This window comes from Perca flavescens, chromosome 1, assembly GCF_004354835.1.
Source record: "Perca flavescens isolate YP-PL-M2 chromosome 1, PFLA_1.0, whole genome shotgun sequence".
In the NCBI taxonomy this organism is placed as follows: Eukaryota; Metazoa; Chordata; class Actinopteri; order Perciformes; family Percidae; genus Perca; species Perca flavescens.
The window spans coordinates 15,796,590-15,822,195 of record NC_041331.1 but is presented as its reverse complement, the minus strand read 5'-3'; the positions used below and the strand labels follow the sequence as shown (position 1 = coordinate 15,822,195).

General features: G+C 39.5%; 2 protein-coding genes across 3 annotated transcripts; one reads left to right on the top strand and one right to left on the bottom strand.

Annotated features, from left to right (window-relative positions):
• The first annotated feature begins 103 nt into the window (after positions 1–103).
• LOC114558809 (monoacylglycerol lipase ABHD2-A) lies at positions 104–16,165 on the top strand. 2 transcript variants are annotated; one of them, XM_028583056.1, is made up of 13 exons: positions 104–290; positions 1,874–1,924; positions 2,042–2,094; positions 2,587–2,628; positions 2,910–3,126; positions 5,627–5,802; positions 6,680–6,847; positions 8,435–8,618; positions 9,633–9,725; positions 10,292–10,393; positions 10,513–10,582; positions 10,682–10,766; positions 12,977–16,165. In XM_028583056.1, the coding sequence occupies exons 5-13, from the start codon at positions 2,969–2,971 to the stop codon at positions 13,183–13,185; spliced, it is 1,245 nt and encodes a 414-aa protein (XP_028438857.1). In that variant the 5' UTR covers positions 104–290; positions 1,874–1,924; positions 2,042–2,094; positions 2,587–2,628; positions 2,910–2,968; the 3' UTR covers positions 13,186–16,165. The 2 variants fall into 2 exon arrangements, with proteins under 2 accessions (XP_028438857.1, XP_028438866.1); XM_028583065.1 differs by lacking the exon at positions 2,587–2,628.
• Positions 16,166–18,457: 2,292 nt separating this feature from the next.
• On the bottom strand, positions 18,458–20,929 carry LOC114558422 (retinaldehyde-binding protein 1). The gene is made up of 7 exons (XM_028582461.1): positions 20,902–20,929; positions 20,446–20,574; positions 20,096–20,300; positions 19,147–19,325; positions 18,907–19,065; positions 18,709–18,819; positions 18,458–18,604 (listed from the first exon to the last, which is right to left on the bottom strand). The coding sequence occupies exons 1-7, from the start codon at positions 20,908–20,910 to the stop codon at positions 18,458–18,460; spliced, it is 939 nt and encodes a 312-aa protein (XP_028438262.1). The 5' UTR covers positions 20,911–20,929.
• Positions 20,930–25,606: the final 4,677 nt, after the last annotated feature.

Genomic DNA, 25,606 nt, shown 5'->3' with positions numbered 1-25,606 from the left:
ATAATAAAAATATACAGTATTAGGGGGCGTGGAAAGTGAGCTCATCGCCTCTTTTAACCAATGACAGACCCGGTATGCAAATTTCAAGATTCTTCCAGGAAATGAAATCCATAGTCGGTGCTGCGTTGAGCTAATGTGGCTAGCTAACAGAGGGCGTAACGTTAATAGCTACACATCCAGCAGCTATGGTTTATCAGAGGCACACAACCAACAAAAGACAGGCCACGAATATAAATAAGACCATTCGCGTCTGAGCAGCAAGGAGTTCATTAATTTCTTGTTAACCCGAGGTAAGTGAGCTAAAGATGCTGCTGTGTGCGTACTGTGTGTTGTGTGCGGTCAGTGTGTCGCTGCTTAAATGATGCGGCTACATTAACGATAGATACTTGACGGCAGAAATATGAACTAGCTAGATATACAACACTCCTACTCTGCTTAATAACATAATAACTCTTTCTTGATCCGTGACACTAGGATTAAGAAGGACACAGGTCTAACGGTGCTGATTTTCGTCTATATTGCTTTAATGTGAATTTAACGTTACTGCGCTAGCTAAATATTCAGGATGACCAGCAGCAAACTCGTCTAAAAGGCGACAGGATTTTCATTTTCTAGTCCAGATGCGGCGGGGATTGTTGGCCTGCTCTCACACAGACATAGACACAGACGAACAGGATAACTTCCTTTTTTTACGTCCAGGAATTCGGCTATTTATAACTATTTTCTCGCTATGTTAGCTAACTAACGGTAACTAACGGAAGTATTTGTGCCCTGGTGTCTGTAAAGTCCTCTTTGGCTTGTTGTCAGTCGTGACAAAGAAGGAAGAGCTAATGTTAGCAGCTGCTCTGATGCCAAATTGAATGTTTATTTAGTGACACAGCGTGGCTTATACAGGAATAAACGCACTTCTCTTGGCATTAGCCAGACACAACTTCCAGGTATTTCTGGTACTCACTGGATTTGTTTACAGTGGATGAGATTAGCTGTGTGGATTTAATGAAGCTAATTTTAAGCAGCTGGGCATAATTTTGGCACCATGTTTGTTTGAAGCTGATTTGTGTTTACACAGCTGGTGTTTAGGGCTGCATGATATGAGAAAAATATGCGATATTCGATAACGTTGTTGAATATCGCGATAACTATATTATTTGTGATGAATAAATAGATATGAGAGTGTACTCAGTTCTGCTGCTTTCAGTATTCTTCTAAAACACAATAAATGGCTTGTTGAGCAAAATCATTTCCAACATCATTGAATTGAACATAAAAGGCACCACTAAATAATTACATCATAAAGTGCAGTTTTCTACTGATATCTTATTTCAACACAAAAATAATCTCTAAGTGTCTTTGGCAATATGGGGCAGCCTTTCAGAATGTGTTTATTGCGCAAGTTGATATTGCGATAACGATTTAAAAAAACAAAACAATATATTGTGCAGCCCTAGTGGTGTTTAAATCCATTACTTCTAAAAGACTGAGGCTACAGCTATTTTGTAGGTGATAATCATTAATTCAAATTTTATAATAGAGCAGTGGTGGTAACTCCCCCCTCTATGGCAACACACCACTCCATGAATAAAAAAACATGTTTCTGATATGAATTACTGATAATTAACAGCACATGTGTTATTATTATTATTATTATTATTATTATTTACAGGTTTGGTCGAATAAAACTGCATACACTTAATTGCTTTATAGTAATAAGAACATGTGGGAAGATAAATATACTGGCTCTCATGGTTTCACTGGTGTTTTTACTTGATAAAAGGCTGAAGATCAATCCAATATCAATATCCATTAATTGACTAATCATTTGAGCACTAAATTAAATTACTCTGACATCTGTTTTCTGGTGCATCTTATGTAGAGTCCGTTTGTGACAAGACACTGGAATAAGGAGACACTGAACAGGATGTTGGTGAGGAGTTGAGGCATTCATATGAGACTTTCAACATAATTATGGGAAAATGGAAAATAATACTGATCAATTACTATAATGAAGGGCTAATTGTGTTTTCAATTTGTTTGTCTTTAGGTTTGACAACATACTTTTGAAATTGTTATTGGAGGCTAACTTAAGCATAAAATGTGAGTATTAAATACATTTTCAGCTTTTTTATTTCATTCTTGCGTAATGTATCATTTATCTGTACCAATGGTGACAACACAGCTCACTTTCTTTTTATGGCAATTTTATGTGACTACTTGATCATAACAATGGTAACACTGCCATCTATTATTGAAAATCCTGTACCACAACTTTTTGTTAAAGGAGACCTTTCTATACTCTTTACAGTCCCAGTAAAACTGTAATTTCACAGCTCAGATGATTTTGTTTAATGCTTTGAAAATATGCAATTTTTAAGTAAAAGTGTTAAGGATACAACTGTATCAGTGCTTTGCTATAGAAGCAATGTGTGCAGTGTATCTGCAAGGATTTATTTAAAGTAGTGTCAGCACCTCTCTTTTCTATGTAGCGAGACTTCCTGTTGGCACTTCGTAAGCTGTAATTAGAGTGTATTAAATAAGTGACCGTGCTTTATTATCTTACTGAGTTGGTCTTACTCTCTATTCCCACAGATCTGTCGCTGCAGCGCCTCGGGCACCAAGAGGAATATTTAGGTCAGTCAGACATCAAGAGATATGTCTCTTTTTCATGTCTGTGCTTTATCCCATCTCTGATTTAATCACCCCAGAAAATAATTGTGTTATTTTGTACAAGTCATGTATGCTTTTTATTCATTCATATTTAAATCATTAAAAGACAGTACAACTTTGTTTTGAAAATGCATTTCTTAATTTATTGGCTGTGTATTTGTTAATTTATTTACTATTAAACTATGTTTTGTGTTTCATAAGGGAAAGCACTGAAACAAGTTTGGGCCACTGTTGTTGTTTTTCAGAATAATCATGACCCCCCCACGAGTCAGACGTGAGCACCATCTCTCCAGAGCTGCCGGCAATGTTCGACGGCATGAAGCTGGCGGCGGTGGCCACGGTCCTCTACATCATCGTCCGCTGCTTGAACCTCAAGAGCCCCACTGCTCCCCCGGACCTCACCTACCAGGACACGCCCCTCAACCGCTTCCTTCTCAAGTCCTGTCCTCAGCTGACCAAAGAGTGAGTTGCATTCTCAGCTCTCTGTGTTTCCATGGAAATGACACTGCTTTTTCGGCCACCTGGGGCTGTGAGTGAAGATAGCAGTTTGTCTGGCGGTGGTCCCATCTGTCATCAGTGTTGACCCAGACCTGGGTGTGTCTGTACCAGAGATATCTGGCTGTACTGTCAGCTCTGGCATGAATTAAACACCAGGCTGTATTTTAAGGGGTAAAACTTTCATTACGAATATTGACTCATACACATTTGCATATATGACGATGCATGTCTCCCACTTAGGGCAACTCTGATGTCAACTATCAGTCCTTGGTTCTACTGGTGTTGTACTCTGTGGTGGCTCTCTTTAAGCCTTCATCGCGAGTGTCTGCTTATATAACCGATTGTTACTGAGCACTTTGCCTTTCAGCTGCAGTGACTGATGTTTACTTTTGTGCCTGGCTTGTTATCATTCCCTTGTGAACAGGCATATTTTGCTCACAGAAATGTATTCCCCGGTGTGTAGTTGAACTGAGATATTTTAATTCCTGGAACCCGTCGGCATCATCGGTGTTGTTGAGAAGTCACGTTTGTAATCCTGCTGTGTTGTATAACCGAGATCAATTGCACAATGGAAAGAGTCAACAGCAATTTTGTTCGGCTGTGTTTGGGACAATACTTAACAATTTGTTTTTTTAAATGCGTCTGGGTGTTAGATGGTTATCTGGTCACTCTGACTTTCTTTTTTTTATCTACAGGAACTTATTTTTGCCCCCAGGCAAAACATAGGCAGAATCATAGTTGAATAGAGCCTAACAATAATGTGAGGCAAAATTAAAAGATAAATAAGAGAAATTAAGATTGGTGGATTTCTTTTTTTTTTTTTTAAACAATTTGTCAGTACAAGCCATTTAGTCTTTATTTATTTTTAATCCTAGTGTTTGGTGTTTCCCCGCTTGCTAGTACCAAAGGCCTGTGACTTTACTTCTGGACTTTGATCTGGACTTAAGATCTTTGCTTCATCAAACCACACTGACGCATCTGTTTCCTTTCCCGTTACCTAATAGCTTTGAGGAACAACAGCACACATCACTGTGTTTACCACTTAAAAAAATAGACTCTAAGATAAATTCAAACCGAAGGCTCACCTGCGGCCACTTTATTTTTTTTAATCACATAAGTTGAATAGTTTTTAAAAGTATTTAATTAGATTTATTAATAGGGATTGTCAAACTGTATTGATTGGGTGGGGGGGGGATAAAAAAAGCTATTTGGGTTTAAAGTTGTCTGTTACCTATGGATGAACTCCACTAACCTGGCAGTGTGCTTATCCTCCTATCCATATTAAATCGAGGGGTTATCCTTTACTTGTAGTCATAGATTAAGCCTTCAGAGTACCTTCTAGAAAACTGTGGTTAAGCTTTAACTTACAGTACGTACTGGAAGTGGTTACATCAACTTGTCGCCTAATGGAAGTAGTACTGCCTTTTGATTGACACCCCTCCTAGGTGCAGTAATTGCTGGGAGGCACAGTAAGGGAGGAGGCAACTCAAGGTTGGGGACTTGTGTAACTACTGATGTAATTAAACCCTTTGCCCTCTGCTGCTACTTACTGTCTATGTGTTTGGTCTATGTACTCTATACACAACTAGTGTCCATGTGGCGCCTGTGCTTTAGTTCACAGTTATGCTGATCTTGTTTCTCATTCCCATCGACTCCAAGATGGCCCACTCTTCACCTCATTTTTAGCAAGTCTACCAAGATTTCGGATATGATGTTATATTATATAAGAAAAGGAAGAAAAAGGCGTTCACCTATTTGACACAATCAACAAGTTGGGTTTGTACTGTTAAAAGGGTGTGTTTATAAATGGAGTCTAGTTTGTCTTTAACTGAACCTGTGAACTACAATGTTCCTAAATTCCCCGTTGAATAGCTTATGTCAATACTGAATGACAGTGTCACATGAACTGAGCATTCATTTATCACCTTTTCATGACTGCCACATTACATGAAAAGCAAACAAATGGTTGTTTTGGCTGTTATCCCTATAACTCTGATTTAGTAATGATTACAATATTGCATTGACTTGGCTTTCCTTTACATGATAAGATAGCCAACGGAAAAAAACGGCACCTAAGAAAAAATAAAGGGGGTTTTCCTGTCAAGTTAGTGACATTATTTTGGTCTCAGTGTGTGTATATAAAATGGTGATTCATTATAAGGCACAGTATAAGGCTCAATATTTCAAAGAAATATTATGTAATCCAAAGACTTGACTCCTACAGCTAACCCCTACAAAGGTGTAACTGGAATTCAAGTGCACAAGCTTGGCATAACTTATCCAAACATAGCAACAGACCAACGTTAAACATTGATGTCTGTTAGGAGCATGGAGCAATCTTTCAAAAGTTGCAAGAGGCATGTGACTTTGTATGCAATGTATGTGCCAGAATGTTCATGCCTGTGTCATAAACCACCAATGCAAATATATCTGCTCAGGATAACAATGTGGTAATGTTTTCCAGGTACATTCCTCCCTTACTGTGGGGTAAAAGCGGCCACCTCCAAACGGCACTGTATGGTAAACTTGGCCGGGTGAACTCACCTCACCCCAGTGGAGTCAGGAAGTACTTACCCATGCAGGACGGGGCCACTGCGACCTTTGACCTCTTTGAGCCACAGGGGGACCATCGAACAGGAGGTGACACATTTGATCAGGCTCTACTTTTTCTTTACCAACAATTTGTTTTTGTTGGTTGCTGCTATTTGGACGATACTTATTAGATGATGGCTAAGTAGCTCTTCACTGCCATGCCAAACATAGATATATCGTATATGTTGTAGTTCTTAGTTGTATATTGTAATTCTGTTTAGTTATATTGCAATTCTACTACTGCTAGTTTTGTGTAGTCTGTTCATGTGACACCTATTAAGTGTCTGTCCGCCCTGGAGGAGGGATCAGTCCTCTGCTAATCTTTCTGAGAGTTCTCCCATTTTGTTGTATGTATGTATGTATGTATGTATTTATTTATTTATTTTTTATCCAGTTCGAGACCCATTGACAGACCATGGGACTTGAGCTATATAAATAAACATGACTCAAGATATATGAAAAACCAACTGATGAAAAATACTGGCATTATGTCCATCTTTACTATAAGTTTACCAGTTCAGCTTATGATAATACAAATTACTCAGTCTTAAGCCATTAATCTTTAAATGGGCCATAACTGTTTGTAATGCAGCTGTGTGAGGACAGTTTTAAAGATGGATTCCTTTCTTTGAATGCCTCAGCTGAACCTTGAACCCCACCACCTCAGCTATGATCTTGTGGTCCTCTATGAAAGCTTAAGACTCACACGACATTGATTCCCAAATAAGTAGCGTTACTATTTCCTTTCTGCTTTTCTAAAGCTATAAATTACAGACAAAGCCTTATCCTTTATTTTGCATCAGCTGCAGTTCTTTGCCTTGCTTTTTGAAATCTAATAATGTGCTGTTTAGGAGACTAACCTACTCTCTGCTTACATATTTCTCACTGGCTAATATCCCTTCGATCCATCTGCCTGTTTCACCAGATGACATCACCATGGTGATATGCCCTGGTATTGGTAACCACAGTGAGAAGCATTACATCCGAACCTTTGTGGATTACGCCCAGAAGGACGGTTACCGCTGTGCTGTGCTGAACCACCTGGGAGCTCTTCCCAACATCGAGCTTACCTCTCCACGCATGTTTACCTACGGTAAGGCCGAAGAGCTGTCTTCAGTTTTACTCTCCTGTCACCTAATGGCGCTGACGCACCAACCCGATAATCTGCCGTCAGACAGTCTGGCGAGGTCGGTGACTCAAGGCTGTTTGGTGTGTTCCGTGCCGTTGTCTGTTGGAGGAGCTGTCAGCCTTCATTTTGGCCGATCTGACTGACTTGCTGGGTCGGAGGGCGGGCAGTCGGACTCAATGACCAATCTGATTGGTGGAGGGCTAACCCGGAAATGACGAGCGTGACTAAGCCTCTCAAAATCTGACGAAAATCTTTTAAACTGACCTTTGTCGAGTTTTTTCAGCAACAGCATGGCCTATTTCTTGCTTAAAATGTTTTCAGAAACATGTTTCGGAGAACTCTCTTCGTAAAACATGAAATCGTATTCCGAAGGAAGTCGCCATTGTGCCTTGTTGAAAAATCTGGGAGCAGCCAGACCCACGTGATACGTTCATCCAATCAGCTGCCTGTTTTCATTTTTTGGGTGAAAATACAGATAACGGCGCCTGCGGTTATGGAGACGTATTACGTCTCGCGCACGCGCAGAACGTACACTCAAGTCGGCGTCGCTTCAGTGTGTTCTGAGTAGGGCTGGGAAATATATTGGTATTATATCAACATCAATATATGAGACTACATATTGTCTTCAATTTTGGATATCGTAATATCCTGATATGACACAAGTGGTCTTTTCCTGGTTTTAGAGGCTGCATTACAGTAAAGTGATGTCATTGTGCCTTTACCCACTTAGTCATTATATCCACGGTGATTTATTTATCAAAAATGTTAATTAATGTTTTAATATTTTGTGAAAGCATCAATAGTCCCACTACACACTACAATATCGCCACAATATCGACATTGAGGTATTTTGTCAAAAATATTGTGATATTTGATTTTTGCCATATCGCCCAGCTCTAGTTCTGAGGCACTTTTTGGACCTCGGGGAGCCGAATGATCATTCTGACTGCCTTTTCTGCCAACGCTGGCTGTCGGGTTGGTGTGTCAGGGGCTTAAGAATCACATTTTCATAATTGGGACTATCTAGGAATGATAACCTATTTTCTAAATGGGGGGGGGGGAAAGAATTTGATTTTGTCAAATTATCGGGAGTACTGCATCAAACTTTTTGGCTCAGTCTGGTGCTCTCATTTAATTGTCTGAGGCTTAAGAAGCTCTGGTCAAAAGCCATTCTCATAGCAGTGAATACAGCTGAATATTAGTTCAAAGCAGTTTTAAAAGATTATATCCTTTTGTGGCACATCCACTTCATTTTGATGTAATCTGGTTTAGTTAATGGCATTTTACAATTTGCCTTTATTTAGAAGAAATCCCTGTACAAACTCATTTCAAGGTAAAAGGCAATATGAACTGGTGGGTGAACCTAAAGCTCCCAGAATTAGAGATAATAAGATTTCAGACCTGCTGCCATTACTTTAAAGGTCGATAGAGTCACAAATGTAATGCTCTGAACTAAAGGCACCTTCAGCTGGAACTGCTGAGCATAGAAAAAACGCTGCGTCCAGCAGAGGTGTTAGGTATTGATTGGTAACTGTACTGTTTACCTCACAGGGTGCACATGGGAGTTTGCAGCCATGGTCGGCTACATTAAGCGGACGTATCCTCAGACCCAACTGATGGTGGTGGGCTTCAGTCTAGGTGGAAACATCGTATGCAAGTTCCTGGGCGAGAACAGCCTGAACCAGGAGCGAGTGCTGTGTTGTGTCAGCGTTTGTCAGGGGTACAGCGCTCTCAGGTGGGTTGTTGTCCTCTCATCTTTTAATTAAAAAAGCATTGCATAATCAGAGCCCCTTTTATTACACTATCACTTGATGTGCACACATTTCTAAATGTGAATGAAGCTTAGCATAATGCCACAAAATGATTAGTGTTTGCATAATATAATCACACGTATAGTCACAAGTCTGTAAAGCATCTCTCGGCAGCTGTTTAAACCTTCAGCTATTCAGTTTAGTATTTTAATCTTAGTTGATAGATAGCAAGTTAGATAGATAGATAGATAGTTTTGCTTAAGTTGTCATTTTGAAGAGAGACTTTGCCTACAGTAAATCCCTTTCACTGCCAACATGTCCAGAATAAAGGAACAAATGTATTACGATGATAGTGGTGTTTTTTTAAACCACTAGTGCATGTGGGTGTTAGAGCAGACTCTGTAGCCTGTGTGCATGTTAGAATGAGCCACACCTTCTGTGTTTTTTAAATGCAGCCAGCGTCTCTTGGCAGACATGACAGGCTGGGTCTGTTAACATTTGGATGAATGCAGTGCGGAAGGGTGTGTGCTATAAACTGGCCTTTTGAGAAATTGGATTTTCAGTTTTTTTCCCCCTTTTTTTTTCTTCTTCTTTTTTTTTCTGTTTTCAAATCAGTGTCCAAACAGTGTCTAAGCTGGCCCTTGTGTCAGCATTCCTTTAGAACTGTAGCTATCCCTCTTTTCCACAAATAATATGTGACTAACAAACATACTTTTGATTATTTTTATTTATGTATTTAGCCTCAAATGGTGTTTAAATGCCAGAAAGAAAAAGAAAAAAACTTCTATTTAATGGTCAGTTATATGTTAAATATCTTCAGTTGTTGTGTTGCTTTAGCCTGTCTCTGTCAGTGAGCTGCATGTTAATGCCTGACCATTGCTACTCTCCACCAGCGTGACTCTTTGTACAGCGGATTACACAGGACATTTAGTGTGTTGTTTGGAATGCAGACAGGCTGCACAAAGCTAACTTCCTGTGTGTTTGTCTTTATTTCTCAGGGCACAGGAAACATTCCTACAGTGGGACCAGTTCAGACGCTTCTATAACTTTCTCATGGCTGACAACATGAAGAAAATCATCCTCTCACACAGGTATCACTGTTGGTCCTGCACATGCTGTACATGTATCTTAGTTTATGCTACAGTTGTTCATTGCTGTAGCAAGGCAGATCAGTTAAATGAAACATATGTGCAGGTTGAGACAGTAATTTTTTTTTTCTGCTCGAAGAGAATATGGTTTAGATTTAGTAGGTTACACTTAAAAGTAAGGGACTGTATGGAAATCATGAGGGAGGAAGTGGGTCAAAAAGGGTAGAGGGTTACATATTTTTTTTCTTTTTACTGAAGGGAGGGTAGTCTGACTTTTTGGGGAGAGCAAAGGAGAACAAATACCAAAATATTATTCTGTTAATGTATTATGGTTTACTGTTCAGGTTAAGTATTCAGGGAACACCATCTTTAATAGTTTTTTTTTGTTCTTTTTAGCTTTGCCTGTTTTAGTTATGAATGGCACCAATACTGTTATATTGTTTGGAGATATTGCTGAAGGCTATTGCAGTCTTTTCTAAATCAAGGGGACACTGAGCAGTCAGTGATTTCAACATGTTTTATGAATAATGTTTGTGTACCTACCAATGTACTTTGTTTGCATGTTACAGGCACAGTCTGTTTGGGGGAAACCCAGTTAAAATGATAGATCTAGATCTTGGTCCGCTGTACACAGCGACATCTCTCATGCAGATCGACGACAACATCATGAGGTATGTTAGGAAACCAATAATTTGAGATCGCTTGCCAATTGTGAAAATATGAAATATCTGTGATGTATTTGTTGAATGGGATTATTTAATGACACTTCTTGTTTTTGGGGTTTGAACAGAAAATTCCACGGCCACAGCTCTCTCAAAGAGTACTATGAGAAGGAGAGCTGTGTACATTATATTCACAATGTAAGAACTGCTTTCGTGTACACCTCACATCATCTCATGTTATGTTTCTCTTTTTGGTCTGTTTGTGTGATGTGTGGATTTTCCATGTTTATGTTCCAGGTAAACGTGCCACTGCTGCTAGTGAACTCTGCAGATGACCCTCTGGTTCACGAATCACTGCTCACCATCCCTCGCACACTAGCAGGTAACTAACCGTACACCGCACAGCAACAGCAGAAACGCTAAACCATAGTGTTAAACAGCTATTTAACAGCTATGTTCACCTTAGCAAGAACATGCAAGTTGATCCTCTTTTGAGTCAACAGGTTTTTAAATACAACAGGCTTGTCCTGTCTAACTATTGGCTACATTAAACACCCCATGCTTCTCAGAAAACATGTCTGCAAACCCAGAAGGACCTCTGATGAGTTTGGCTTGAACAGAACAGGGTGTGGCACATAGGTCAAGAAGTATTAGTCTAAAGTCTTTTGGTGTTCGAGCAGCTATACACTCACTCACACATATAGCTGAGTGTCCCTCTACCTATGTGTTTGAAGTAGGGCTGGGCGATTATGGAGAAAATCAAATATCACGATATTTTTGACCAAATACCTCGATAACGATATTGTAGTGTTGACTATTGGTGCTTTCACAAAATATTTACACAATGAGATTTTTGATAAATAATCATCAGTAATGTGGATATAATGACTAAGTGGGTAAAGTCAAATTATAGAACAGTTACAACAGTCTGGTAAGTTCAGAAAATGACATCACTTTACTGTAACGCAGCCTTTAAAACCAGTAAAAGACAACACTCATGCCATAGTACGATATTACGACATCCAAAATCTAAGACGATATCTACTCTCATATCACGATATCGATATAATATTGATATTTTTCCCAGCTCTAGTTTGAAGTGAGTTTAACGTCTTGACAGATTTTTATCTGGGGAAGCAGATGAACCTCATTTTACGAACAAGAAGAGGCAAGCTACTCTTTCCTTCTTTTCAGCCTGTGCTATATTTGTGTGTGTGTGTGTGCTCGTGCTCTATCCTACATGTGTCTCTAGAGAGCAACACTTACTGAAATGAGGATCAGCTGCCCTTTGCCCTAAAATGCGATACAGTGACTCATACGCATAACTACCAGGGAGGGACTCAACAGAAATACACACTCGCTTGTGTTAGTTCTGTAATTACCTTGGATTAAATGTGTTTGATAAGAGTTTACATCTTAATATTAAGGCAGTTCTGTGGCTGTGAAAGTGTTGCATTTGGTCTAAAATGCTAATACAAGGTATAGACACCCCTGGTTTTCTTTATTGCGTTTATGTACTGAATGTGGCAATGTTACGATGTTGGATAACGTTTAATTAGTATGAATGCTGCACCTGGAAAGGAGGCAACAGGTTGTATACAGTAAAACAAAGTAAAAGCTTGAAACAATAATTTAGTTTGCCTTCTTCTTCCTATTTTTACGAGCTGTTCTCCAGACTGTTCCCACCTGTCACTCAGCGCCTGGTGAGGCGGTGGCTCTGGGTCTGAACGAGCACTCACTTGTCCCAGCAGCTGTCATGAATAGCGCACAGTGGTGAAAGCCCCGTGGGATCTTACTCACAAGTCAACCGCATCAGGCTACCCCACTAACCCAGATAAGAGCAGGAGAATAAAGAGATCCAGGCCAATAGTTTTCAGGAGACCACTATGCCTGGTTGTCCACAGCTGCAGCACTCTGCATAGGTTCATATGCCAATCAGAAAGAGATTAAGGGTTTGTCTGCGTTGTGGAGGTGCCCTACTTTGAGTTCAGGGTTTATTTATTGTGAATGAAATGATATCAGTATGAGTGAATTTACTTCATTTTGCCATATTCATAGACTGTAGAAAAACACAGTTGTAGTGTCAGTCCTCACCCATACTCTTAAGTGTCTAAAGGAGAGTTTTGAAACCTGGTGGGTGTGTGTAGCATTTAATTTTGTTGCGTCATTAACTCACTGCTATAACAGCCTCCATTCTTCTGTGAAGCTCTCCACACATTTTGGTTGCAGGGATTTGCTCCCATTCAGCCACAAGAGCGTTCACCCTAAACAACTTTGATGGGGTTGAGGGTCCGAGCTCTCTGCAAACCAATCAAGTTCTACAAAACTCTTGAAAAGATCATTTCTTTAGGGACCTTGTTTTGTACACAAGGCATGGACAGGTGTGTCCACATACTTTTGGCTGTATTGCAGCAACCACGCAAGCAAAAAAGCTGTGTGACAGCCTGAGCTACACACCTACGCTATCTGTAGCAGGCAGAAAACGATCCCTGGCAAGCCCATATGTGGATACGTTTTGGTTTTATGATACTGATGATTACACACTGTGCAGAGTACAGAAGCCTAATTCCTGTGTGCTGTATCATCCTCCAGCAAAGAAGCCGAATGTGATCTTTTCCCTGACGCTACACGGAGGCCACCTGGGCTTCTTCGAGGGCGCAGTGCTATTCCCCCAGCCCCTCACCTGGATGGACAAAGTGATTGTGGGCTACGCCAACGCCATGTGCCAGTGGGAGAAACAAAAGCCGCCGTGCCAAAGTGGCCACCTGAGTGAGAGCTCCTGCGCAGAGGAAAAAGCGTAAACCTCTGACCGTTTTCTCTCTCGCACTCTCTCTCTCTCTCCCCCTACCTTCTCACCCTCTCCAACACCAATGCCCCAGCACTGAGGAGACGCCTAAACTAAACCTTAAACTGCTCTCTCTTCTCTGCCTTCTCCTCTGGTGCTACTCACCGCTCCCGACCCACATCCCGGTCAAACATGTCTCCCCTTTGTAATCGCAATCACCTTACGTTATGTAAAGGAACAAAAAACAACTGCCTTTGTGCTCTTTTTTTTTCCGTTGCGAAGACTTTGAATTCAGAGCAGGAACATTTTGTTTCTCTTCATGTACTCAACAACGATCCTTGGCTAATGGAGGCATTGACTAAATATGAGGAGAGATGAAGTCAAACTGGCATTAAAAAGTAAAATGAGAGCACCACTCTAGAGTAGTCCAGTGAAAAACAAGAGCACATGAGAAGCCTCCTATTACAGTAATCAAGGACTGTGCTGCAGTCGGTGCCCATTTACCGCACCTGTAAGAAGCTCACTGCTTATCACCGCCAAGGCCATATAGCCTAGTCTGCTGTCTTAACCAACACAGCATCTTTGTAGTATGTATGTATGTATGTATGTATGTTTGTTTGTATGTATTTAACACCGATGTGGTGTGTATGTCTGTGTGTGCCTGTGTAGACCGAGAGTTAAAGACCCGTGACAGAGCATGTGGTCTTTTGTGTTTGGTAGGTGTGATCCAAATTCTCTGTTCGTGTTGGTAGAAAATGTACAGTAGAAAATGCAAGTATAATGGTGGGATTCAACACATTATTTCCAGCTCATAACATCCTCTTGACACTTGTTTTTGGCACTTGAATTGAAAGTGTTCAGTGCTTACCAGACGTGACCAGGGATTAACCCCAGAGGGGATCCGTGCACATTCCCACGGTCGCATTTTATCACTTTGATTCAATGCACTTTATGACACAATTCTTTTTTTTTTTTTTTCTGAATTTTTTTTTTTTTTTCACCCTCATTAGTCAAAGCGCAGTTATGGAGATTATTCATGGTTTAGCTCTCCTTGTGAATGAGAGGAAGAACTGAAAAGAGCGATGATGATAACGAAAAGTTAGATGACTCATATGTTCCCTGTGTTGTCTGTTGTCTTTGAGCCCTCTTACTCTTTCTTCTGCCTTTGAACAGCTGCAGGTCCAGCCAAGGCTGATATCCTTCTCTTACTACACAGACGCTAGCACTCCACCCTCTAAACACTTGACTTGGTTCAAACATGTTGGTACACTTTTGTGTTTTCCGGCAGATGATTCTGTGGTGTCCTCTAATTTGCCTAGGGAAAGTTCAGCAGATATTCTCCTGTAATCTAAGCTGTGAGGTGTGATGAGTAAGGAGAGCTGAGGGATAACAATGCTAAACCAAATGTTTATAGAGGATTGTTTGTACTTTGAGTAATCATACTGGTGATTGTTATACTGTATAATTAGATGGAGAACACTGCATGCAAGAAATAAGCAATATTTTAATTCAAGGGAATATTTGTGTTGCAAATACTGCATTGATAGCTTATTTTCTTGACTGAGCTGAGCGTTGGAATCTATCTGAAATGTGTCTTGATGAAGTTATACTGCAATAATGGGACCTGTGGACTTTTCAAAACCTGAATCTAATTGAGAACTTGTTGCACACCTTGTAAGGGCTTAGGAAGCTTCTTCCAAGGCAAAGTCCAGCCAAGTAATCTTAACACTGTGATGAGACAGATGGATGGTTTTAGATGACAAAGGGGTACGCAGTGATTGACAACAGCACATTTTGTTTAGGTTGTTTGTGTTTTAAAAGATCTGGGTTTGATAGTATTTGCAAGTAGTAGCATTTGTTGCAGGAAGTTTGGCAGGTCAGGACCATTTATATTTATCTTTGTGTCTGTTAGTCGCAACATTATGACATATAATTATCCTGAGCATTAAAGTTCATTCTTCACCTGGGAAATATGGGTTATATAGTAGCCAGTCACCAACCACCACTAATTAAATCGGTCGTTTTTTGGCTCAAGGGCAATTTCACGTCCACAGTTTATGTAGATTTGTTGGATTTTGAGATGTAATTGGCTTAAATTTAACCTCCTTTTTATTGGAGTTTTTTTTTTAGTGCAAATACTGTGTAATCTAGGTTTCTCGCCAATGCTGGCTTGGCTAATAGGGATTCACCGATCCAACTTTATCCCTCTTAACTCAGGGTATCTGCCAATACCATGCACCGATCTAAGACCAGTGCTCTCTTTTTTCCCCACATTGCAAATCTGTACACCTCACAGAGTGGAACTCGATCATTTTGATGCACTGTGGAGAGCAGGGATTGTCATGGCAGTAGGTCAGCAACCCGCCATGACTTAATTACTGAAACTGAAAGTAGGAACGCTACATTTTATAATGACATTGACAATGAAACTGTATTTAACATGGATCAGTGACATCGTGGCAGATCGGGTCGGTGAATCCCCAAATGCACCTTCTTTTTTGCCTCAAAATATATGTCCTCCTCCATTGTTCAAAACACAAATCACTGTTCACTGCTGCCATCTGTCGTCAGGGAGACCAAACTACAAGTGCATCCTCTTATTCATCTGCACTGAGATTATATTCATGGTTCACTCTGTCCACAGAGCTCATTTCAACCAAATCAGCTGTGGTTTAGTTTATTCTGGGTCGTAAAACAAAGTTCTGATGAATATTCATGACACCAGCACAAACCCAGTTTCTGCAGTGAGCGCCATTTATGTTCGTTTTAAGATTTTTGCCTCCCCCAACTTTGCACAAAAATGCAGGTTTGGATGTATTATTTGGATGTATTTTTTTCTAGTCAATTATTTAGGGTATTTTGTATGACTTCTTGTGTTTTATTTTCTTGTGCAAATGCATCAGAGCGTGAGCGTCAATGAGTAAGATGAATACTGTCGTCACCTCTGATTGACAAATACCAAAACGTCTTCACTTTAACAATGAAAAACCTAAAGAGAGAGATATATATATATATATATATATATATATATATATATATATATATATATATATATATATATATATATATATATATATATATATATATATATATATATATATATATATATATATATATATATATAATATATATATATATATATATATAAAATTTAATAATAAAAATAAATAAAGAGAGAGATAGTGTATATTACAATATTTAAGGGAACCGGTATGAAAAATAAAGGCAATAACCAACGAGGAGGGATCCTCTAATCATTTCAACGTGACTGTAAATGTCAAATTATGTTAGACCATAATATGTCATATACATTAAGATAATTTTCTTCATGGAGTATGGGATCTGAAATGTTTTACTGTGTTTATGAGAATGTGCTCCTGTGTATTTAACCAAACCCCAGGGCTTCAAGCATCTGTCAATTAATCCAAAAAATTGGATTGGGATGAACATTACTCAGTGTTGTTCTTCTAAAAGGATTTTTTTAAACTTTAAATCTTATAAACCCAACCTAGTAGAAGAGAGCCCACCGTGTTTTAAGCTACAGCAACCCTTATGCGGCTTTAATTTAGTGTTTACAAGCATTTTGATGTTTTAAGACTGTTAAGGGACGTGGCGACGAAGATGGGGCACACATAGTGACACAACATGATGTACTCAAGTGATATTGAACACTGGGTGTTTTTGTTGAAGAAAACCAGTTGTGTGTGTGTGTGTGATCTAAATATGTGAGGAAATACGGTTATTGTGTTCCAAAATAAATTATTTTCTCAAAAGAAAAAATGTTTCATTGTCTCTTTACTTTCAGTGAATAATAAAGTAAAATAAAAATATCTTATGGTTTATAGCTAACCTGGTGAAAAACATTTGGCTATGGGATTAAAAGACAGACCTTTACTTTCTAATACAGTTGAGCCACATTGTAAACTCATAATAATTTGTTTCTACTATACAACTTTAACTACTTAGTTTGCACAAGTGACATACAGTTGTGGAAGAATTCTTCAGAGCATTTACATAAATATAAGTACCAATATTCAAACTAAGACCACATCACATTAATGAAATACCACTAAAACGGTAAACCGTTTTCTGAAAACGTTTGAGGTGAGAAAAAGGGAATGCTGTAACAGGATCTTGATTCATATTTGATCACCGTGGCCCAGTTTGACACTGTTAGAGGCTGCTCGGCTCTGATTGGTTGTTTTCCTTTGGGTACTATGGATTCTTGCAAATGCCATTAGGAGCGCAAGGAGGAGGCAGAGAAACAAAATGTTTTTGTTTATTTGTACAGATAATCTGTCTAATGTACTGCTGTCAATGTGTGTCAATACACATGATTCTGAAATGGGCCATTCTGCAATACTTGGTACTTTAAGTATACTATAGGCTATTTGATGTTAGTACGTTTGTACTTTTTTGTAAAAATGTCAATGTAGGACTTGTAACAGCATTTCTACACGGTGGTATTGCTAATTAAGTGAATTATCTGAGTACTTCTTCCACCACCATTAGTGGTCTGGAGGGATACGTAAGTTTCCATGGTAACTTAAGTGAGACCCATTTAAACCTCATTTATGAAGCAGCTGAAAATAAACCTGATTTTATGGTTTAATCTTGCCTTATTAAAAACCGGTGAAATAACAAGAAGAAGAAAATGACAGACACAAAAAAAAACAATTTAATTGAAAATTTTCCAATACAGTGCAAATTGCAGAATGGATCTTTGTGGTAAATCAGGCAGAGTCACAACTCAAACAAGGCTGTTGAGACAAAGAACTGTTTCCATGACACTACATCAGAAGGCTCCTAAAACAATTATCAAATGCTGGCTTAGCCGTTCATACATTTCCAAACCCCTGAGACTGAAACATTTATGTTCTCATTCAACTGACAGGATTGTAGGCACAAGGCTGCTCTGTATGATGTGAAATTCATTTTTAAGGCGAAAAACCAAACTGACTTACATTATCAACTTTCTCATTCTCCCTCCGCTCCTTAAGTAACAATGAATGTTAGTGCTGTAAAGTAACAGACATTAAACATCAATTATTCTCTCTGTAATAGCTAAACATCTTTTTTCTTTCCTATTTATATCACCATATATTTAGTCATTGGCAACCCATTCCCTGCTCCTAACTCTAGATACTTCTTTTTGCTCATAGGAACTGCCTCCATAATAATACAAAATGTCAACCTAGCTTCAAAATAGACTGGAGCTGATCACAAAAGAAGCATCTAGGGTGAAGGACACTATAACTCTTGGGTTTGAAATGGGAGGGGCTGTTCTTTCAGAGAGCAGTGTCTTCAGATCCAAAAAGCTTGGTGGCGATAGCCTGGCAGTCTGCAACAGAGGCTTTCCCATCAAAATCTGCTGGCAGGATGTCTGCGTCGAATTCTTTGAAGTAGTTGTCCATCTCGTCGCCGTGAACAAAGACCTGAGGGAAGTTATCAACAGTGTTCAGAGGAGATGACTGATGTAAATGGGACGAAACTGAATGTTGGGTTAAGATTAAAGGGGTCGATAGCCCTTCATCCATACCCTCTCCAGCAGCTTGCTCTTCATGAAGGGTTTGACCACGTTGTATGTGGTGGTGAAGTACCAGGGCTGGTGAGTAACGTGGACCGCCTTGAAACGCGCAGGGAAAGAGTCCTGCACAAGAACACACATTTGGTTCAAACTGTTCTTAACTTGCACATCAAGAAATTCTTAGCTTTTCCTTTGAGAGTCTGTTCTGACCTGCATCATGTCCACCATCTTCTTGAGCTCAGTCGGCTTTATTCCTGAGGCGTGTTGCATGGTGAAGCCTTTGAAATTCTCAATCAGGACAAAGCCATTGATCTGGGTTTCCTCATTCTCCAGCAACTTCTCCAGGATCACACAGTACGCTCTTAAGATCTGTGACACACAAAGACTTATTTCAAACAACTACTTCTGAATCATTTGCAGATGTGCTCTGCGAGGTTGCTTTACAGTTACCTCATCGAACGTGATCTCCTCCAGGTCCCAGTTTTCGATGTTGAAGAGCAGGACTACGTGGCCATACTTGTCCCTGCTGGGCAGTACCACAGGGTAACCCGCCTCGATGGTGCTGCGGACTGCCTCTGGGGTCAGATTCTCAAACAGCTCGGGATACTCCTTCCTGAAGCGCACATAACCTAGAATACCCCCCAAACACACACATCACAAAGTTTAGCTGCATTCTGTTATCGGGCACTAATGGTTCCTAAACCCTTTGTGTACGGTATGAGTGTCCAGTGCAGGTTGCTGATTTGCCAAACACAATGACACCACTGTGCATCTATGCACCAATTAACCCTGTGTGTATGTGTGTGTGTGCGCGTTCTCACAGCAATAGCAAAAAAAAAAAAAAAGAATCCAAACAAACTGTTGGCCCTGACCAAGTGAATTCTGTCAATGTAATTCTGGATTATGTAATTATTAATTAATTTTGGAGTTAGTAGTTGTTTAAACATTAAATGATGAATACAATTTTACAATGAGTCCTAAGCACACACACGAACAATAGGCAAGTCATAAGGATCTTCTCATAGGAGTGTCAAACCACTCTGCTTTTAATCTCCTCTCCTCCCCCAGCACATGCGCTGTGAAGTTCCCAGAAGAACACTGTGAGTTCACAAGTTAAGTAAACTTGCTGTCCTATTTGGACACAAATGAGGCCTTTGTCAAGGGAAACTCAGAAGCAACTCAAAGCCCCCAATTAATGAACACATGCCTCCCTGTCTGAGTAATGGGCAGGATTCATGCAACCCAGGAGCACAAAAGAGTTCTCACCCTCAATTACTGAAGCTATTGGAAAATGTCTGCAGAAATGGAATCAAAGCATGTAGATGCCACAAACAAGTCACTTTTGATATCTCAGTTTGTCACTCTACAATAGAAATGTAATAGTATACTAACTACCAACCCTTCATGAGCTCGTGGGCTCTGACAACCTCAAACTTGCGAGCTCTGAGGAAACGCAGGATCAGAGAGTCCGGTTTGTCCCCAAAGTGCTCCAGCACCAGTTTGGCCAAATCGTCTCCCTCCGCTGCTCTCTCCTTCATCATGACTCGCAGGTCCTTCAGCGTCGACGCCCGCCTCTCATCTGTCTCACTCAGCTCATCCTTCGCCTGGCGGAAGAAGAAAAACAGCACAAACACTTCAAGACAAAATGTTGCTGTCTGCAGGGACAAAAGTGTCTCTACAATGTGGACTAATATTCTGATTCTGAACTACTCTGTATATGCTGGCATCCAGTTAAATATCATTTTTTACCTTTTGCACAGTGTGTGCAGGCAGTTTGTGGCACGGCCCAAACACTGGCCCATGATCCTTCACTGTCAAATTCTCCAGCTTAGACCTCATGGCCTGCTCCTCCTCTGACACCATACGGTAAGATCCAATCTGTATAAAGAAGAAAAGCTTAATAAAAAGAAAACCCCTAACCCGTAACGATTCACACCAGTGAAGGACTGGTTAATCTGCTTCACGTGATTACAGAAAGGACTTCTAAAGCCACTTCTTAAAAACAGCTTAAGGGTCCATCCCAGGGCCAGCATCTACTGGCACAATAACAGCATCATGCGCTGACAGTCAAACCTCCAAGAGCTGATGTTTTTGTCGTAGGGCCAACCAGTGAAGTGAGGCCAGACACTGACAAACTGGCTTAAACAGAGACAAAGCAACACTCAAGTGCTTTCTCTTGATGTGTTGCAAAGTAGTTCAACTTACAGCAGCCATGGTTGCAGCGTCTCACAGCAGCTTCACTAAGTGTGAAGAAAGAATGAGAAGAAAGAAAGAAAGAAAGAGAATTGGCACAAACAGAAGATCATCACATCAAACCTTTCTTTCAGAGTTATCCAGACCTTTAGTTTATTCATGACAGAGCTTGTTAAGGTGAGGGCATGAGGTCAGAAAAGCTTTAATGCAGTTATTGGAATATATTACATCATCTACATAAATAATCTACATAAATAGCCTACAACAGGTGGTGGTGTAGAAAAGCAAAACGTTTTCCTCTGGCTCAGTGATGTGCAGACGTTTTAGATGAATAGATGAAGAGTGGTTTCTTACTCATCAGTGGAGCAGACATCCTCTTACATAAGAGCCTGACACAATACATCAAAACAGCAGATATCTGACCACCACTCTCCCATGAAACTGAATGGCCAAATCCAGCCCCAGCGTGTTCCTCGTGTATTACCATTACATGTGGACCACAGAGCTAAGCCAAATTAATGCCTGCCAATATTTGAAAATCCCAAAAAGATGGTTTAACAACACTTGCTGCTGTTCTGAAGATATTTCCTTAGAAAATAAGATTACAATTTTTAGAAAATAAAAATCTGTTGTAATCTGTTGCTGCATAATGAACAAAAAAAAAGAGTTTTAACTGTCTTATGTCTTGATGTAAAACACAAAATAGTATAATGTGTTTCTTTTTTTATGAAAATATGCAGAAACATCAGTATATAACAACATCTATTACAATTTTTTAAATTTTGATTCATGTACAAATTGAGCAAGGACATATTCAGGCTACTACATTTGTTTGGATTTGTTTTTATTGTGAAGAAACTGAATATTCTTTACATCCAGATGCTTAGAAGATACTCTTAACATTTTTTAAATACATTCAGTACAGCAGTAAGTAAGTTAGTGTTTTATTTGTTTTTGTAAAATCAGAGGCTTCCCTGTGTGACTTGAATGTAATGGTAACACATGAGAGGCACAAACTGGGGCTGTACCCAATCTAAATGCTATCTCAAACAAAATTTACTGGACATGGTACATCCAAAGTATTACTACACACTTAACATATAAAGAATAAAAACAGAAAGGACAGTAAGAAATATTTAAAAAAAATTCTGTTAAGTATACAGTATAACAATACAATCGAATTTACAAATTTACAAAAAATATACAATATAAACATTTAAATCTTCAAATTAATAAAAGAACAGTAACATATATTTGGCCAAATAATGTTAATTTAGTATTGCATAAAGCCAAAAACTGATGTTGACATAAGTTGATTTAGGGTCACAAATGCCCTAGCTCCTCTTCAGAAAAAATCAACCACTTAGGAAATCTTTGTGGCTGTAAGTTCAGTCAAAAAAAGAACATCTAACAGTGCAACGCACAAAACCACAATGCATGGAAACTGAATTTACACACTTTATGACACATTAATTCATTACGGTAAACAATCTGCCATTCAACATCCAATTAAAACAAGTATTGTTTATCACACCAGTTTAATTGATTGCTTTCAATCAATACCAATAGTGTATAGTACTTACAGTGCAAGTGCTATTTTAAGTGAAGAGCAGACCTACCTTTAAGCAGACGGGATGAGAGGAGTAGACGGAGTGGCAGAGAGGACAACAAGAGGAGAGAGGATCAGGAGGGGAGGAGTTAAATGACACAGTGGATTACAATGAGCGGCTGATCTACATAATGCAAACTGCGAAGTGAAGGGGGAGCTGGGATGGAGGAGGAGAGGTGTGTTGGTCTGGACCCTCACTCTGGTGGTCTACGTTGGTCCTGACAGGCAAACCACAACCACAGCTGACAAAACACATTAAAAGAATAGAAAACTTAACAATTTTAGATCACATGGACATTACAGAAAACACACGGAACGCATTCATTTAGAAAACAGATTTCACAAAAAACCTCATCAAATGACCAAAACAGAAAACACGAACAAAAAGAAAATGAAATGACATTTCTGAAAACACAAAATTAGAGAGAAAAAAAACCCCACAACATTTTAGAAAACCCCTGTGTTTGATGCAATTTTGTTGTGTTTTGCGCCTCTGGGCCACCGTACTCTGGTCTGATGGTCATTTTCATCACACATGATTTATATCAATAAGAAAAATTAAAGAATGAGAAGATAATTAAAAGGTTTTTAAGTGATTTTTATGTTTTTCAGTAATGTGGCGATTCCAGCTCCACAAACCGGTATTTACCTATTAAACATCATATTGTATGACATAGGAGAATTTGCATGTTTTTTTTCTCCCTGCTGTTTCATACATTCCTGTTGTCCTCCATTCAGAAAGGATATTTAACCGCGGACATGTGACATGAGATGAAAGTTGGGATTTATGCTTCATACTCATGCACATTCTTTGAAATCCTCATCAGAGGGAACTACTTTGTTTTGTGACCCAGATTATGGATTACTCATCCATGATTGCACAACATCAGACAACTTGCCTCTCTTCTAGTGCCTGTCATCCATTACAGTAATTTAGAATACAATCAGGTTTGCTTTTATTTTTTGGAGATTGATGATAGTTTGCCCTGTTTCTATTTCCACCTTTATTGCCTCCAACTTTTTGTTACTTACAGCAGTGAATGATTTTGAGGTTATTTTTTGATTGGACGATTGGTCAGCAACTTTGGTCCAGACTGACACGTCTCATCAATTTTTGGACCGACTGCCATTTTGACATTCATGTTCCCCAGAGGATGAATCCCATTGACTTTGGTGATCTCCTGACTTTTCTTGTAGCACCACCAGAAGTTTGTGGTTTCTTTTACCTTTACCTTTGCACATTTAATTTCACCGTGGCTTTAGACTTTCTATTTCCACTTCGATTTGTCCTTTTAATTTGTTTTAGATTTGGAAACCAAGCCAGGGACAGTTATCTTAGTTTACAGGGGAAACAGCTAGCCTAGCTTGTCCAAAGATAAAAAGATTTGCCTATTAGCACCTTTAAAGCTCATAAATCAATACGTTATACAGTATCTTGTTTAATCTGTACAAAAAACTAAGTGTGCGTGACAACATGTTTATGGGGGTTATTATGTGCTGAATTATTTCCTGGCTTGGAGTAGACAGATTTCACTCCAAGTCTTTATGCTATGCTAAGTTAACCTAAAGTCTTTATGCTATGCTATGCTAAGCTAACCTAACCGTCTCCTAGGTCTATCTTCATATTTAATCGGCATGAGATCTTCTTGCCTAACTCTCGACAAGAGAGTGAGATTTCCCAAAATGGCATACAATTCCTTTAACCTTTTTCAGACCCTTTTTAAAGATATGTCTTTATACTATAGTAAAGGAAGAGCTATACTGTTTTGTGCATTATTCTAATTGTTTATGTAAAAGTTTTAAATGATCAAACATATTTTGCATATTTTTCTCTTCCCTCTTGACATTGTGCACCTCGAGAATAAAGCATGAAAAAGCAGAGCTTGTGCTATAGGCTTAGGATGCATTCTGCATCATGTCTGAGAGAGCAAAAGGGGAGAATACAGTGTGATGCCATCGCTGAGCTGATAGGAGCGCTTAATGAGCTGTGGGTGAACAGAGGAAACATCCATCCCACACTGAAGCTGGAGGCTCTGCTGGGTCTCCCTCCTCCACACACTGAGGCCTCTGTGATCCAGAACTGGCAGACTTTACTGTACTGCGCTGTTGTTCCTCCATCAGCAGCTCTCATTAGTGGACGCTCATGAATAACCTCCTATTCCCTCGCAAAAACAAACAGGGGTTAACAATGCCGTGGCTATATAGGCCTCTGGTATACAGTTAAGCTCTTTGATGTGAAGGGATTCCTGCCAATCATGCCACCATGCAAGCCGACAAATAGGCCTGGGTGAATACAAACGTAATTTTCATCCACATTATGAATTGTTCTGCTGTTTAAAATATTCATGTGATCTATAACTTGAAGGTTTTATTAGAAAGTAGGCTATATATGGTATATCCATGACGGATGAGCATTTGTGGTTGAAACAGAAACTGATGTATATGTACATTTAAATTACTTGATCATTAATACTAATACCCACTAATGTCAGAAGCCTGAAGACACTAAAGACCGATAGAGACGTAAAATCACATGGACAGGTGTTAATAACAATAACGATGGCTCCCAGTAAGCCATGGCAGTGTGGTCTGGCTGTCATTCTCATTCTCACTTACACCTCTGCTTTTCACACAGGGAAAAATGTCAAAATGTCTTCTGTGAAAAAGGCAAATTAAGTGAGGGTCTTTAAAAGTTATACTATCTTGTGAAATGATCTTATTAGTAATCCCAAGTATTCCATGTTCCTGTGAAATACTGCCCTCATTGTTGGAGGCTATCAGAGGACCAACACTCCCACCTAGTGGCACCAGTTATCTTGCTGCCACATTAACCCACATGACCTCAAACCTCCCACAAGCCCTCATCCGAAATGTTCAGTAGCCGTTAAGACTGTGATTTAAGTCAAGCTTTCTTTGAATTTAAAATTAGAGGAAGAGAAGCTAAAATGTGTAAAGCATGGTTTACATGGTGGTTTTCACATTACAACCTCAAGCTCATGAACACAAGTCGAAGGAAGTACTTCCCAATTTGGGAAATGGGACCACTCGAGGAGGAAGTGAATGCACCATAAGTAAAAGCAACCTTTGCACACAACAAACAAGTCTGCA

What these genes read in the sequence shown, in the direction of transcription:
- LOC114558809 (XM_028583065.1), top strand. Translation starts at nt 2,969, where the DNA reads ATGTTCGACGGCATGAAGCTGGCGGCGGTGGCCACGGTCCTCTACATC. An exon ending in TCCACGCATGTTTACCTACG is followed by an intron (nt 6,848 to 8,434) that starts GTAAGGCCGAAG and finishes TTTACCTCACAG; the next exon opens with GGTGCACATGGGAGTTTGCA. An exon ending in ATCGACGACAACATCATGAG is followed by an intron (nt 10,394 to 10,512) that starts GTATGTTAGGAA and finishes GGGTTTGAACAG; the next exon opens with AAAATTCCACGGCCACAGCT.
- LOC114558422 (XM_028582461.1), bottom strand. An exon ending in CTGCACACACTGTGCAAAAG is followed by an intron (nt 20,301 to 20,445) that starts GTAAAAAATGAT and finishes TTCTTCCGCCAG; the next exon opens with GCGAAGGATGAGCTGAGTGA. An exon ending in AGCCCACGAGCTCATGAAGG is followed by an intron (nt 19,326 to 20,095) that starts GTTGGTAGTTAG and finishes GGGGTATTCTAG; the next exon opens with GTTATGTGCGCTTCAGGAAG.